This window comes from Meleagris gallopavo, chromosome 3 (assembly GCF_905368555.1).
Source record: "Meleagris gallopavo chromosome 3, MGAL_WU_HG_1.1, whole genome shotgun sequence".
NCBI classification, from domain to species: domain Eukaryota; kingdom Metazoa; phylum Chordata; class Aves; order Galliformes; family Phasianidae; genus Meleagris; species Meleagris gallopavo.
In genome coordinates, this window is record NC_139406.1 from 60474370 (window position 1) to 60490063 (window position 15694).

General features: G+C 44.0%; 1 protein-coding gene across 4 annotated transcripts in view; it reads left to right on the forward strand.

The window, feature by feature from the left end:
- Positions 1 to 7811: 7811 nt before the first annotated feature.
- The window catches only part of TRIM55 (tripartite motif containing 55), a 36199-nt gene continuing 28316 nt past the window's right edge, over positions 7812 to 15694 (forward strand). For all 4 annotated transcript variants that reach the window (XM_010709003.4, XM_010709002.4, XM_010709004.4 and 1 more), the window contains exons 1-2: positions 7812 to 8140; positions 8556 to 8728. In XM_010709003.4, coding sequence (XP_010707305.2) covers positions 7952 to 8140; positions 8556 to 8728 — 362 coding nt within the window. In that variant the 5' untranslated portion in view covers positions 7812 to 7951. The remainder of the gene's footprint in view (positions 8141 to 8555; positions 8729 to 15694) is intronic.

A 15694-nucleotide genomic window follows, 5' to 3' on the forward strand; every position in this document is an offset into this window, starting at 1 on the left:
GGTTAATCATGGAAAACCACAAAGTGAATGAAAGGGTGTGAACATGTCTAAATTGCTGCTAGGCATTTAATAACAGGAAAAATGTAATTGCAAACAGAAGTTTGTAGAGGTAGGAATAGCGCCTTTTCCCAGCTGGGTAGCTTGGACTCACAGTTACTCTCCCACTTGGCAGTCAGACAGGTCCTCCACCACCCGCCTAGGCCAGGCAGAATGTCTGGATCCCACCTATTTGCTCAGAGCCCAGACAGGGCTGCAGCCAAAAATAATGGCCTCAGGCAAAATCTTGGTCATGCCTGGAGAAAGCTGGAGTCAGAGAAAGGAACACAGGCTAGGGAAATGAATTAACACAGGTAAGAAATGTAAAGGGGGGTGCAGGCAGGGAAGGACATGTGCCTGACAGCATACTGCTAAACACTTTGGTGGCTGCTCCTAAACTTCCTATTGTAGCTTCTTTTCTCATTGAAGGGGGTTTTCAGCTTTCTTCCTCAGCCCATAAAGCAAGAACCACGCTCTCTCACCACCCCATAAATCCTCCAGCAGCTCCCTAGAAGCTCCTGAGTTTTGCATCTGAACCCATTCTCACAGCCTTTCTTTCTCCCATCTCTAGAAGAGATCTTCCAGCTATTGCTTGAGCAGGGGGGTCTTGCAGCCGAGGGAAGGCACATGCAATAATACTTTGGATGTTGTGGAGAACAAGCTGGCAACTAAGAGATTTGTAAGGTGCCCCAAGCTCTATGTGGAGATTTACCACATCCTTTGGCAAGGAACGAGTCATTAGTATCCAATTACACTGAAATCATGCTTAATTCAAGACAGGTTAAGACAAAATGCAAATAAAAACATTTGCTTACAGCTGTCAAGACAGATAAACCTTTAAAAAGAGGTAGGTGGAGAAATGAGAGAAAACCAGACTTCAGTTACTTGCTTTGAAGATTAAATCAGCAAGGCCATTCCCTCCTATCCAGGCATTTTGCTGCAGGCTGTCTTGACATGCTGAGCAGAGAGCAGGGAGCCTATTTTCCTCCACATCTTACGCTTCAGGCTATGTTGACCAAGAAGTGTTTCTTCATAGGGGAATGAAGTGCTTCTCATATCTAATTTCCTTGTTAAAAAAAAAAAATAAAATAAAATTCCTGATTTAACATGGAGCTCATCCTATTTGGATGGGACACGCTGACCCTTTTTCTCAGCAAAAATAAGAATGACTTTATTCCTTTAGCATTACCTAGCCAACCAACAATACCTTGACTGAAAGGCTAAGGGAGAGTTCTGTCATGGGAAAGACACTGGCTTGAAGCTGAAAAGCCACGATTTTCTTTTTTTTATTTTTTTTATTTTATTTATTTTATTTTATTGTTGTTCTGTAAAAAACGTAACAATCTCTCCTTTCCACTGCCTGCTGTCATTACTCCTATGGGCCTGTGGCAAAATGCGTGTGCCTCACAAGCCTTGTTCTGGAGGGAATGTCTTGATTCAAGTTAGTTCTGGGGTCAGGATTGAGTGGAGCTGTTTCTGCCTGAGCAGCAGACTACTCTTTTGTATTTTCAGTCCATTATGTAAGTGGAAGTGGATAAAGGAGCAGTAAGTGTGGAAGCAAGTTGCTGTGATGCTGCAAGTAGAAGAGGTAGGAGAGTTGTGCAGGGCTTTGGGGTATTAGTAGTATAAGAGCTTATTCAGTGTATAAGAACAGTGCTTAGTGTATAGGACGTCCTGGGGCTCACAGCTGTGCCACATGCATTCTTGTTCCTTACCATGTTGCTGTGTCTTTTCAAATCTTCCTATCTATGTTTCCCTCTGCAAGCTTTCTCCCTCCAGTTTTACAGAGAGATCACAGGGACCATGCAGAGATACCCATTCGTTAGCTTGTGGCAGTTTCCTCACTAAGCTGAAAGTAAATGCACCCCTGCAGCATGTGAGGCTGGGGGAGGAATGAGATAACAGCAGCCCAAGCTGGAGAACAGAAACAGACATATTTCCCCCAGAAATGATTCCCAGCTATAAAGTAAGGAAAAGAATTAAAGCAGGATCACTAGAAGAGAGTGTTTCCTGCACTGTATGTTGGCCTATTCAATTGCTTTATTTCTCCATTTCCAGTCTGGTGTAGCCTATGAAGGTCAATGTAAAGAATATTTCATGAGTCACTAGAGGGAGGGTGGGAGAGTTGTCACCTTCTTCAATATTAGTTGATAATTGAGTGGGTGACACCTGACTTGATAAAGGGACATTTATACTTCCCTGGAGTGATTGAAAGGTTAGTGATAGCCATGCCTGCCCCATGTTGGCTGCAAGAACAAGGTGAGTACCTGGAGAATAAGAGTGGCCGAGGTATCCTCTGATGACAGAGGTAACTGGGAATGCTCTTTGGCATGGAATAGGAGTTCAGCCCCTGGGCTTGATTCCTGACATTCCTCAAAATGTTGCTCCAGAGAGTCTGATAAAAAACCCAGTGATGGGCAAGATACCCACCCCAAAACTCTCTCTTGTGAGCTGGAATTGAACCAGTGACTGAGGATTATTCCGAAAGCACCATGGCTCTCCTTCGTTAGCAAGGTCAAAGCCTTTGAAGAGGTACCAGAAGTTTAATTTGTTCTGTGGCCAAATGACTCACTGTTTCCCATTTCCTTTTCTGCTTTCTCTCAGCCAGAATTGAAAAGGCTGACTCCTGGAAAGTGAAACAACTGCAGTATGGTGGGAGATGGGGACTCAACACTGCACATACGGATGCAGGCTGACGTGCTTGAGATGATTCTTGAAGTAACAATGTGAAAGAATATTAATCTAATACACTGCTGCTTGGTACAGTGAACATAATGTCACAATGGATGGCATCTCTGATCATAGCTTAAATTGTTTTCGTTCAGTTCCTGGCTGGTTTGAAGGCACTTCTGCCAGCTGCTGTCATTGTATTCTTCCATGCTCACATGAAACACATGTGAGGGAGTGAGGGAAAGAATTTGGTTGGTAGATGTCCAAAAGAGGAACTTACTCTTCTAAGCTGATTTTCAAAGAAAAAAGGCATCAGCATTCAGAAATGAATAGTCATGCTGGTTTTGCTGTACATCTAAAGAGCATTTGCAGGGCAAAGGAAGACATGAAAGGAAAATAGAGATAAAACTGAAATACAGCAGAAAAAAAGACTAATGGACAGAGACCTCTGTCACAGTCCATGTGCTAAGCAGGTGCTCCACTAAGTCTGGTGATGCCTTGCTGTCTGAAAACTTTTCTGCTCCCACACCACAAACTTCTGTTTAACTGTAATAGCATAAACCTCAGTCCTTTATCTCCCAGCTTTACTCTGTCCTGAAGGAATGACCCTCATGACGAGGAGGGATGAAAACATGTAAACAAGTCGATGGACCTGGGACAGAGTCTAAGCAGGTCTTTGACATGATGTGAAGTCATATGCTGAGAATAACCTTAAAAACAACCTTTCCTTTGAATTACAGACCTAAGGACTGTGCTGGAGAAAAAAACACTCATACTCCTCTGCTCTGCCAGATGAACTTGGAGGCAGCAGACCGAAATAGCCTGTGAGAGGCTGATGTTGAGTGGACCAGGGCAGGGAGAAATGTGACTCTGGCCAGGGCTGTATCTCTGTGAAGTGATGAGCTGACACCAGCTGGGAAGCCGGAGCTGGATCTGTGCTGCAAAACACAAATCACTTCCCTATTGACCATTGCTGTCATTTTCTAACAACAGAGCTATGGGCTGTTATGGACAAAGTAGAAATGAAATCTGTCCTCTGGTCAAAATTCCTACTGCTGAAACTGCAATTATTTTTCCTTACATTGTGGCAAGCTTGGGAGGTCCCCAACTACTGTTGTGTTTGGGCTACCTGACAGCCCCACTATCACTGCGCTAGCTCATCCAGTGCTCAATTCCTATGTTATTCCATGAAATTCAAGAACAACCTGGGGAGGAGCCGGTCATGCTTTCCCTTCTGGTAATGGGGGTGATATTTAGTGATGATCTACAGACTCCTATGGGATGCAGTGCTGTTAGAGCCAAGGAAAGGGGAAAGGGCTGTAAAAGTGCTGAAAGACTAAAGCATTTGGTCACTGCATCTCCAAGAGGAAGCAGGATTGCATTCTCCCATTTCCTAACTGGTTTCATTTTATTTATAGCCTTTTCATTCATGTCTCTGGGCATGTTTCTGCAGCACATATTTCAGTGTGTGGAAAACCAAGTCTGTTATCTGTGAAACTTGTCCATAGCCCTGGAGAGGGCCTATTTTTAGATGGACGGTCATGTTGGGCACTTTCTGCCCTGCACAGTAATTTGGACATGATTTTATGCCTTGCATGTGAAGTTTAGACCTCTCTGTAGCAGAAATGTGCTGAGGGTCTGAGGTACACAAAAGAAGATGAGGATTGGAGACCTTTGGGCTTGCAAAGTTATGTATGAGTGAGGGAGCAGCTGAACAGTAATGTTGTATTTGTTACTCCACTGCATAGGCAGCTGTCTTTTCAGACTCACTCATTTTGAGAGCTTTGAGAATACAGAAAATTACAGAGAAGATGATTTCCTGTGTGCAAAGGGTGGTAGTCCCTGTTTCACTGGAGGTGTGCAACCATCACCCAATTGTTTCTAGAAAATCATATTGCACATGGGCACATTGCCTATCGTCGTGTGAAAAATGAATGCAGAACTTGCATGCTAAGTTGTATGGTAAGATATCAGAAAGTAATTGCTTTTGAAATCTCTTGTCTCTGTTGCAGAGGCTTTCTTTTGAGGCTTCAGGTCAGGTACATCAAAGGGTAGGTTTGGTATTTGTTATGGGATAAATAAAATCATGAAATACAAGATACCATTTGCAGTTGGCACTTCTATGGGTAGGAGGTGGGGTAGATGGAGAGGAGATAGGATATTCCTCTGCCCCCTTAGAATATCTGGCTAAAAATATAAATATTTGCAGTCAAAACAACAGGCAGAGTTAGTATAACTGGGGAGGAAGGGGCATTGCATTGTCATTTTAATCTAAATCTTATGTTCAGGTGGCAGAGATGGAAGCACCTCATCATTTTTTCATAGGACATTACATTGTGGGGGCAACCAGGACTTCTCAAGTGACTGTTTTGCTGGGGAGACAGGGAGGTGGGTCTGGGGTTCTCTCCATGCAGCAGTTGGTGGGGCCAGAGATGCAGTCTTGCAGAGCAAGCTTTGTCCTTGCTGAGTTTTATGGCAAGATAAGCCATGCAGGAGTTGCCTTCTGGTGAAAATACACTTTTTGCTTTGTTTTCTGGGCACATAAGAGACAGAGGACAGATTTCCTATGACTGACAGATGAGAACTTGATGACGCTGGTACAGGATAAGAGGTCTCAATGGGAAATTCTATGAATGTAAAACCCAGGGATGTCATTACAGCACTGAAACTTGAATCACTCAATCTCTCCTTCCTCCTTCAAATTCTTCTCCTAACCCTTCTACTTTGCAGTCAGCCTTCCAGGCTCTCCTGGCCTTCAGTCCACAGCCCACAAGCTGTGATACACTACAAAAATAGAGGAGTTGGAAGCAATGCCTAGAAGAGCAAGCATAACTCTAGGAGCTAGTTTCTGGTTGTGTCAGCAAGGCCAGGAGACACTCCCAGGCAAGCTATGCCGCAAAAAGATACGACAGAAAAAATATCCTTGCAACCTTCTTGGTGATGGCTGGCAGACATCCAGAGTCTTTGTGCATGAGTGGAGCTAAGGCAAATCCTCTACTCCCATTTTGTTCCACTGAGAGATAGCTTGGCTTGGTGCAGAGAGCCATGAGGCTGGTGGGTGCAGATGCCAGCAGACATTCTCCACAGATGCATCAGAGGTCACCCTCAACCAGTTAACAGAAGACATTAGTGAATTATCACAGGTTAGCATTATTTTCTCAGAATTACATCCCAGGCACACAGTGCACCTTCAGAAGTGCCTTTGTTCACTGATCCAAGTGTCCATGGGTTTTCCTGCATCACTGTACACCACTGTATGCAACTGTCTCTACACAGTGGCATATCTAGCCCTCAGCTTTTCTTTGCAGAGTTCTGCTGTTTCTGCCTGTGCTGCAGGCTGGAAGCATCTGCCTCACCATGCAGAGAAAGCTTTCCTCACCCAACACAAAGCTCCTTATTTACGTGTGTTTTGATGTGCAAGGGGCAGCTGATGCAGGGACAGGAGGATCGGCATGAGGCCTTCAGATTCCTCCAGACACCAGTCACCTCTGACCTGACCATGGAGTGGAGGGAGGAGAACTATCCTCTTGCTGCTGCCAAGAATGGCCCTGCCACTCCTGCCAAAAGCCCCAGCTGTCTGCTGATCAGCTGCTGGAACAGCTTTCCCCTTGCAGCTCCTGAGATCTTGCCTGCACTGGGGAGCTGGAGCAAAGGTGTGACTTCAGACCAGGGTAACTAAACTTACAAATTTCTCATCAAAGCAGGACTTCAGAAAAAATTAGTTGTTTTTATGGGGCTACTGACAAATTTATAGGTGTAGGTGAAATTCGGGGCTGCAAGTGGATACAGAATTTAACCCAAATGCTTAAAGGCACTGAAGATAAAAGCTAGTCGGTAATACACTGATTTTAATGTGATCTGTTGTCACTGCATGCAGAGAATATTACTCACTTCTCACGTGGAAATCAATGAAAACCTTCACTTTTATATCTCCCTGAACTGCACGGTGTGCAGACTGGTGTTGCATACAGATAGAAGGAGATGAGGTCTGCCCAGGACACACAGGAGATCCACTCAGCTGCTGTATAAGGCATGTCATAGCTGAGCACTACTAGGTTAAAAGTACACATAAACACAAGAGCTTTCTGTGAGACCCTTGGTGGAGAAGTTATTGATTAAGATAGCAGACAATATACTGATTGCATGTACAGTACAGTGGCAAAGTGATTTTATACAGTACATGCAGGGACTCTGGCTTAAATTGAGGGTGAGATATTTATTACTCGTACAGTTGTGCAATAAATTATTGGCAAGTGGAAGCACAGATGGCTTTCCCTTAAGATCAGGCATCACATGCCACAGATTATCTGGGAAATTGTCATTTTAAAAATAACTCTACAACAAATGCCAAGCTGAGAGGATACTGGTGTCTAATAAACAGACACAAACAGCAGTGCCCAAAACCAAAATGCATTTGAATTAAACTAGGCAGAGAGAGTGTGTGTACAATTAGTACCTATTCTCTAGCAGTACAAATTAAAGCTTTTCATACTGTAATTTTTCTGTCTCTTTCTCATTAGAAAATTCAGATAGTGTTTTTTGGGCATATTTAAGCTACTAGATTGAACAGACACATTAAATTCTTGGTTCCTAAAAAAATCATACTGGAAGAAAGTGCAGTTATTGGTAGGCAGTGCTTTCAGCTGGTTTGTAAGGCAGTGACATGCTTACACCCTGAAGGATCTGAGCCCAAGAGCAGCCATCTCTCCTGTTGTATTCTCCAGGAACTTCAGTGCTCCACGCCTGGGGAGGGCCAACTGCTGGAGCCTGCTGAAACACAGGAGCAGCACAGCACACAGATTGCACACTGCAGCCTCAGCTCTGTGCTCAGACCGATGACTATATAACACAGGAGTACAGGCTGTCAGTCTGGGCAGCAAGCATGCTTTGGCCCTGTGAAGATAAGGGCTGCTCAAATGGTGCACGCTTATCACTCGGCTGCTCCCAGGGGTGAAGGCTGCCATGTGTGAGTGAGGAGAGCCAGGGCTTGGCCACTGCCCCCCCCAGCCCCTAGAGCTGTCACCTGTCCCAGCCTATCCTTCTCTCACAGCTTATATGGGCACAGCAGAATGGCATCTCGTGACGCCGTGCTGCTAAAAACAGCCCCGGCTCCCTCCGGCCCCTCGTTCAAACAATGTCCTCCAGTGAGCGAAGCCCAGAGAGCCTCTGATCACACCGGAGCCTTGGATTTATTTCAAGGAAAATTCACCCGGAAACTGAGCAGTGACACCGTGATCCTGAGCATATGCCCCTGGAAAAGCTAGGGATGAGCACCTCTCTGGGCTACAAGTCCTTCTCCAAAGAGCAACAGACCATGGATAACCTGGAGAAGCAGCTGATCTGCCCCATCTGTTTGGAGATGTTCACCAAGCCGGTGGTCATCCTGCCCTGCCAGCATAACCTGTGCAGGAAATGTGCCAGTGATATTTTCCAGGTAGGTCCACTCCCGTGGAAAGCTCTGAAGATTATGGCAGCACTCAGTTGAATGAATGGAAAAGCCGAGTATCGCCCGGCTCAGTTGATTGCTTTTCATAGATGTTGAGGCTGGGGGGGCTGCCCTGGTGCTTTTGAAGGAGCTGCATTATCTCTAGCACAGATAATTGCAGCACTGTGAGCCTCATCCAAATGGCTTCAGCAGTTTCTCCAAGTAGACCTTTAGATATTTGCTTTGAATGGCTTGACTTAGAGTTCATTGGGCTAGTAGGGCAGAAGAGGGAGAGAGACGTGCCCTGATTTCATCAGATTTTGGTCTGTCATGCGCCAAAAACGATGCCTTGTTGTCAAAATACATTTTGGTAAAGCTGCATGTGGCCTTACTCACCTCTTCTTGTGCTGCTTGGCAAGAACAGGCCTCGAACCCCTACCTGCCCACCAGGGGAGGCACAACCGTGGCTTCGGGAGGCCGGTTTCGCTGTCCTTCCTGCAGGCATGAAGTGGTCCTTGACCGGCATGGTGTGTATGGGCTGCAGAGGAACCTGCTGGTGGAGAACATCATTGATATATACAAGCAGGAGTCCACAAGGTAACAAGTGAACTAGTACTCTTCATGGGAGATCTGCCACAAAAGCAGACACCACTAGGGTTGCTGTGCTGTCCTTCTGGTCTTTCTGTTTGTCAGGCAGGAGGTTTATTTGTTAATTTTTCTCTTAGAAATACAGAAAAGGGTTGTGTTGCTGTGCATGCCTGCCTGCTTGCTGTGCAATTAAGTCAGTTCTGAAAGCGGTATCCAGATAGATGCTGGATTTCCTTGCTTCCACTTACAGAAGACAACTGTCATTTTCATTCCCTTGAGCAGTACTTATCTGTAGTCAACAAGGGTATTCTCATGAATGAGGGAAAAGTAGCTAGATTCATGTTGTTTATTTTATAAGCTATTCAAACAAACATATTTCTCTTTAACTTGTGTGTTCACATGCTAAAGGAATTGGATTTCAAGTCTTATTAGAAAATCCTAAGGAATAAACAAGGAGATAGCTGAATTGCACTCAGAAAATACCCTGGATCATAACATTACATTAAAACGCAATAAAAAATCTCAACTTCTGTCAGCTTGGGACAGGAACACATAAAATCGAGTCTTATTTAGGATTCCATAGAAATGTAGGAACAGCTAGAAATAATATGTATCAGAGCTAAATGGTTATGTATTAGAATCCCAGGGCAGAGGAACGGGTTAGTCCCAGACCACTAAGCAAGCAGCTCTGACCCAGGGACACAGCCTGTTGTCACCAGCATGCACCTGTAGGGACAGGTTTGTAAGGCAGGGTATTTATACACCTGAAGGAAGGTATAATCCTGGCCTCCTCCCACAATCAGCTGGGCTTTGCAGGGATAACAGTGGTGATATCACTGGAGCAGGTGGATTCAAGCACTGGACCCAGCTCCTTGGGTGACTTAGGGCACTTCTACCTTCCTCCAGCACAGAGATTGTTTTGGAGCACAGCAGTGGCTTTGGCTACTCCTGGCTGTTTAAGTCCTCACAGAACAGTTGTAGCTGCACAAGGATTTGAGCTCCAAAACACTGGAGAGCACAAAGTTGGCTTAAAATTGTCCTTTCTGCTGCCCTTAGCACTCCGTGGCCAGGGAAGGTCATCTATCCTCATGTGTGTCATTGACATCCAAGTATTATTTGAGTCAGGAAAATATCTGAGGAAATGAATCAGCAGAGTGGTGGATTTTGCACTCAACCAAATAAGCTGGACACTTATGGTCTCATGTCTTATATTTCTTTTTCCAACTCAGGGGTTGTATTAAATTAAAAAAAATATATATGAAAACTTCAGCTCAGTGTTGCTATGTATTTCATGGGCAAACAGAACCAATTTCAGTTAAATGAAAATGCAAGGGATTTAGTAGATTTTTGAAAATTCTTCTAAAATGAAATCATAGAATGACCACTAAGATCCCCTAGTCCAATCATCAACCCATAACCACCATGACCACTAAACCATGTCACTTAATGCCACATCTACACATTTCTTGAACACCTCCTGGGACAGTGACTCCACCACCTCTCCAGGCAGCCTGTTCCAGTGCCTCACCACACTCTGAGAGGAATTTTGTCCTAATACCCAACCTGAACCTACCCTGGCATAACTGAAGGCCATTACCTCTTGTCCTATTGCTGTTACATGGAAAAAAAAGCTAACCCCCACCTTGCCACAATCTCCTTTCAAGCAACTGAAGAGAACAAAAATACAACATCATAAATAAAAGGGGAGAATAGGAAAAAATATAATCACAAATCATGTATTTGCATAGATACCTGTCTAGAACCCCTGTTTGCTTAATCTTTTCAGGTGTTTATTTAACCTCCACGAACGTCCTCAGAATTAAAATAATTATCAGGGGTTACATAGCAGCAACAATGCATAACAGCATTATCTAAACTATTTGGCACTTTGTAGGCTTCAGCTGCTTATCTCCCTCTGCCTAAAATTCCTCAGGCTCCCATTGGTTGTGTGAGCAAGATCTGCCACTGCTTTACCCTGTATTGTCCCACTGAAACAAAAAAGTTAAAGGAAATCGGGTCTTCTTTCTTTTCTATCAGTTTCTTTCAGTATGAGGGTTGGTTCTGGCAGAGGTACATAGGAAGGAAGAGGTGTCACCTTTGTTTCTTTCCAGGACAGCCCTTCAGACTGGCAGCTCCTGTAACTTCCAGAAAAGGACCCTCTTTCCCAAGATATTCCTGCTGGTACAATTCACCATAACAACTGCACATGCTAGAACAGTGCCAGTTCCCAACTGCTTTTGCATCAGCTGAGGAGAGGGGTTGAAATACAAATAAGGAGCAAGCTTTGTCTCCTGCTTAGGCAAAAATAATTTATCTCAAAAATATACATTTTTTGTCCTAATTTTAGTTTCTGTATGAATTAAGGCATTTTTCTTTCAAAAATAAAAGCTGAGGGAGGAGTTGTGCCATCAGATGGGGAGGCTCTACCAAAGCTCTCACAGGCAGCCCATCTTATTACAAAAAATTACATCACTTTTTTGTCTTTTATCATACTGCACATCAGACTCCAGCCGATGACGGCATAACCTGTTGCCCGATTTAGTATCTATTAGCAAGAGAAGGGGAAAAATATTCAAGCAGGATGTGACTCCTGCAAAACTTTAAAGGAGAGTAAAGTGCTGAATCCAACAGAAATAAGGTTAACTAAAAAATTACTCTAGTGTTTGAAAGCCTTTAGACTGCTGATCACCTGAACTTTCTGAGGAGCTTCAGGGCGCCTGCTGCTGCCAGGAAAGGGTAGCTGCAGGAGGCTGCAGCTCCTCACAGTCTCTCCTGCCTCTAATGAGCTTGAGCTCAGCCAGCTATTCCTGAACAAAGGGTGCTTTGGTCTCTCCGCTGGATCCAGCTCCAGGGTTTGTAGAATGTTCCTCCCTTGCACCTACAAGGGACAGTACTAGGTGAAGGCTGGCCCTGCTGTGCATAGGTGGAGCAGCAGATGCAGCACAGCAGGAGCCAGGAGCCATGCAGAGAGCAGAGTGTGTGGGCTCTGTAGCACTGGGGATCCACAGCAGGGCAGCACCACCAGGTGCTGACACCTCAGAGGCCTCATCTCAAGCTCCCAGGGGAGGCTGTGGCTCTCCAGTATAGGCTGTGGGAATTCATAGGCTCTCAGATAGGCTGGACCTGGGAGATGGACAGGTGTTACGCACTAGAGAGGGTCAGTCACAGCGCAAGGATGCTACAAGAGGAGCCCCACACATTGCACAGCAAAAGAGATTAGTATAGAGATCACCTGGATCTTCTCCAAGGCTCCATGGAAAGAAAGCTCCTCCTCAACTTCACCAGTGGTTTGCTTGGGTAGGAATTCACAGTAGTGATGCATATGTATGCCACTCCAATCTTCAAGAAGCGTGGGGAGGAGAATCCAGGGAATTACAGTCTGATCAGCTTTACACCAACGTCTAGAAAGATGTTGGAGCAATCTCTCCTGAAATGCCTTTTCAGAATCTAAAAGATAAGAAGGTGATCAGAAGTAGTCAATGTGGATTTATGAAGTGCAATTCATGCCTGACCAACCCAATAGCCGTTTGCAAAGAGATGACAAACTCAGTGAACAAGAGAGCAGTGGGTGTGGTTTATTTAGATTTTCAACACTGTCTCTCATAATGTCCTCATTGACAAATTGATGAAATAATGTCTAGAGTGGACAGCGGACAGTGAGGTGGACTAAAAACTGGCTGAATTGCCAAATCAGCAGGTTATGAGGAGCAGCACAAAGTCAGGTGGAGACCAGGCATGCACGGTGTAGCTAGAGGTTGATACTGGGGCCAGTGCAGTTTAATACTGTCATTAATGACCTGGACAATTGGGCAGGAGTTTACCACTAGCAGATCGGCAGGTGATACAGAACTGTGAGGAGTGGCTTGTACACTAAGTGGCTGCTCTTCCTATCAGAAGGATAAATGGTTAGAGACATGGGACAGCAGGAGTTTCATTTAGTTCAACAAAGGGAAGTGCCCAGGATGCTAGGGGATGTATGCAATGGGAGTGGAATTGTTTTAAGTCTGTGCCATTTAGGCCTGACTTGGTGAATAGGTTAATATATACAATAGCATGTTTTATTCAAGATAGGCAATTTTGCTGTCAGGCTCAGCTGAATTCACTTTTAAGTGAGAAAGGAATGTGAGTATGAGGTCATAAATGTCACTGTAGATGTAAATCTGCATAAATCCACTTCTACATATCAATTTATTAATGTCAGTTTTGCTAAGGTCTTACTATATCTTTAATTAGAATACACTCCTTTGTGACTCCAGTAGCTTTGAAATTCTTCACCAAATTATAGAATCACAGAATGATTGAGATTGGAGGGCACCTCTGGGTTCGTCTGGCCTAACCCATGCTAAAGCAGGGACACCCAGAGCAGGTTACCCAGGCCCACAACCAGGGCACCACTGCACAGAGCCTGTCTCCATCCTCTTTGCATCCTCCCTTCAGGTATCTGGAGATATTAATGAGATCCCTGTAAGCCTCTTCATCTCCAGCCTGAGCAATCTCAGATGTCTCAGCCTCTCCTTACAAGAGAGGTGCTCCAATCCCTTTCTCATCTTCATGGCCCTTTGTTGGACGCTCTCTTATAGTGTGGAGCCCAGAACTGGACACTACTCCAAGTATGGCCTCTCCAGTGCTGAGAACCCTCCTCTCCATAGAAAATGCACAAGACCTGCACATTAAGGCCCAAATCCAGTTTTAATGGGAAAGAATAAGTCTGTGTTATTCAAATGCAAGCTTAGCATCTCAAAGAGCAGAGCCAGAGAACAAGAACACAGAGCTATTAGGCTGTTAAAGCTACCTGCTAATTGTGGTCACAACCACATCTATGATGAATCTATTCTCCAAGAAAAGCTATGTGTCATTTTCCTACTGTCTACTTTTTAATCTTCCATTTCAGAAGCAGACGCTGATTCACACTTAGGAGCTGCATTTCAGCTGCTGCTACACTGACATATACATAGTAGATCTCCTCTGAAAACATCCGTCCTTTTGCAAAGCCTCAGAAGCAGGCTGTAAATGTGTTCACCTCTAGGCTTCTGTCACTGCCTTCAGGGCCTGACGAGTTCAGAGAGTTCTGCCAGGTTTCTTCCAGCTCCTCGCGGTGTCTTTGAAGGCTGGCTACTTCTGGCCAGACTTGCTTGACACCATTGCCCTGTGCTATGTGTCTGTCTTTCATGCAAGTGGCAGGGCTCCAGTGTCAAATAACATTCTAGTCATTTCTGGCCTTGTAAACATTTTCAGGAAGAACAGCTATTTCAGGCTTAATTAATCGCACTGATATTCATTGTCTTTTATTACTCTAACGTGGGCCCTTGCACTATCCAGCAACATGGATATTTTAGGGGGTTTTTGCAGTCATTTGCAAACAACCTAAAGCATACAGAGACACGCCTTTTTTGACTAGTGTTGTTATGGTGCTTGATTTGACACACTGTGGGCCTTATGTAAACGTGCTAAAAATCTGTCCCAAATAATACAAGCTTCCTTTGGAAAGGTCCTTCTTGTTTTATTTTTGTAAATCGTATTATACTGAAGATCACAGGTTCTTCCTATAAATCCCTTCAATCTCAGTGCTCTCTTGAAATTAAAAAAACAAAGGCATGAGACTTTCTTTATTGCTTGATCTTTTTTTACACTCATTTAATTGATCACATTCCATTCAATTTTTTCTTAAGATTAGAAGAGAAAACCTGTACTTTGTTACTAAAAAATAAGTTCCATGTCTGCTCTACCAAGCTATATGAAAAACTCTGCTATAATATAATCTAAAATAATGATCTTTACACTTTTTTTTAACTTTCAGTAGAATGAATGACAGGTTACCTCCTTGCAAAAATGGTCTAAAAAACACAGAAAAAAGCTTCCATTTAGAATGCCATTAAATTCTGTAGTTTCTGGAAGTATTTCTGACCAAGGATGATGACATATTTCTATGTTGTCATTGCTCCACTTGCTACAGGTGAGTCATAGTTCTCCATCCAGGCATTAGGTTATAATGAATAATACTGAAAAGATTTCACACTGCCACAGTAGAAGCTGCAACCTTTGGAGGTTTGGACCCCCAGGCACACTCCCTCCATCACTCTGCTACTCCCATCCAGTACCACACTGCCACACACTTATGTGCACAGGCTTAGAAAAGCATCAGCCTGCCCATACAGACTGGGACAGAGCTTTCTCTTACACTGGGCATGTCAGTTAAGTAGCTTATTAAAGGAAGTTCAACTAAGTTGGTTCCTGTAATAGCAGGAATTGACTAGTGTGTACATGGCTGCATTATTTTGGTGAAGAGAAGATCAGAACTGAAACAGTGAGTCTCTCACTGCCACTCCACAGTGGCTGGTAGAATCAAAATAGCTACTGCTAAAAAGCTCAACAATGTACAGGATATAGAATCATAGAATCTTCTGAGCTGGAAAAGACCTTGGGGATCACCAAGTCCAAACATCTAGACACATGCTGCACAGCTAAAATTAGTTTGTGTGAGACCTTATTTTGATTGCTGGCATGGTGTAAAGGCTGCAGGGACTCCGTCCCATTTGATATTAGCAGAGTTGACGTGGACTTCAGAAGGACTGTTAGCAGAAATCATAGATGGTACACAAAGGCCCATTGACACCTACTCTATTTAGCTCCCTACGTAGCAGCTTTGCTGTTTCAAGGCCAAGTACCCAATATTTTGCATGATGAATTCTAAAGGAATTATGTATGTTTCCTATTTCAGTCAAATGATGGGCAACATACTGACTAAAGTACATAGGTAGTCTAAGACCAATCTTAGTGAGGTTATTTACTTTTTTAAATATGAGTGAGAACTCAGTCACACTCCCAGTTCAAATCGCAATATGAAGTCACATTACTGTATTCTTCTCACATCCTATCATGTCAGGATCTTAACTGGTATCTCTGTCTATTTAGTCATCCTTTGTGACAGGTCTAAATATACTACAAGTATTCAGCTCAGCCTCAGACACTGCTGTG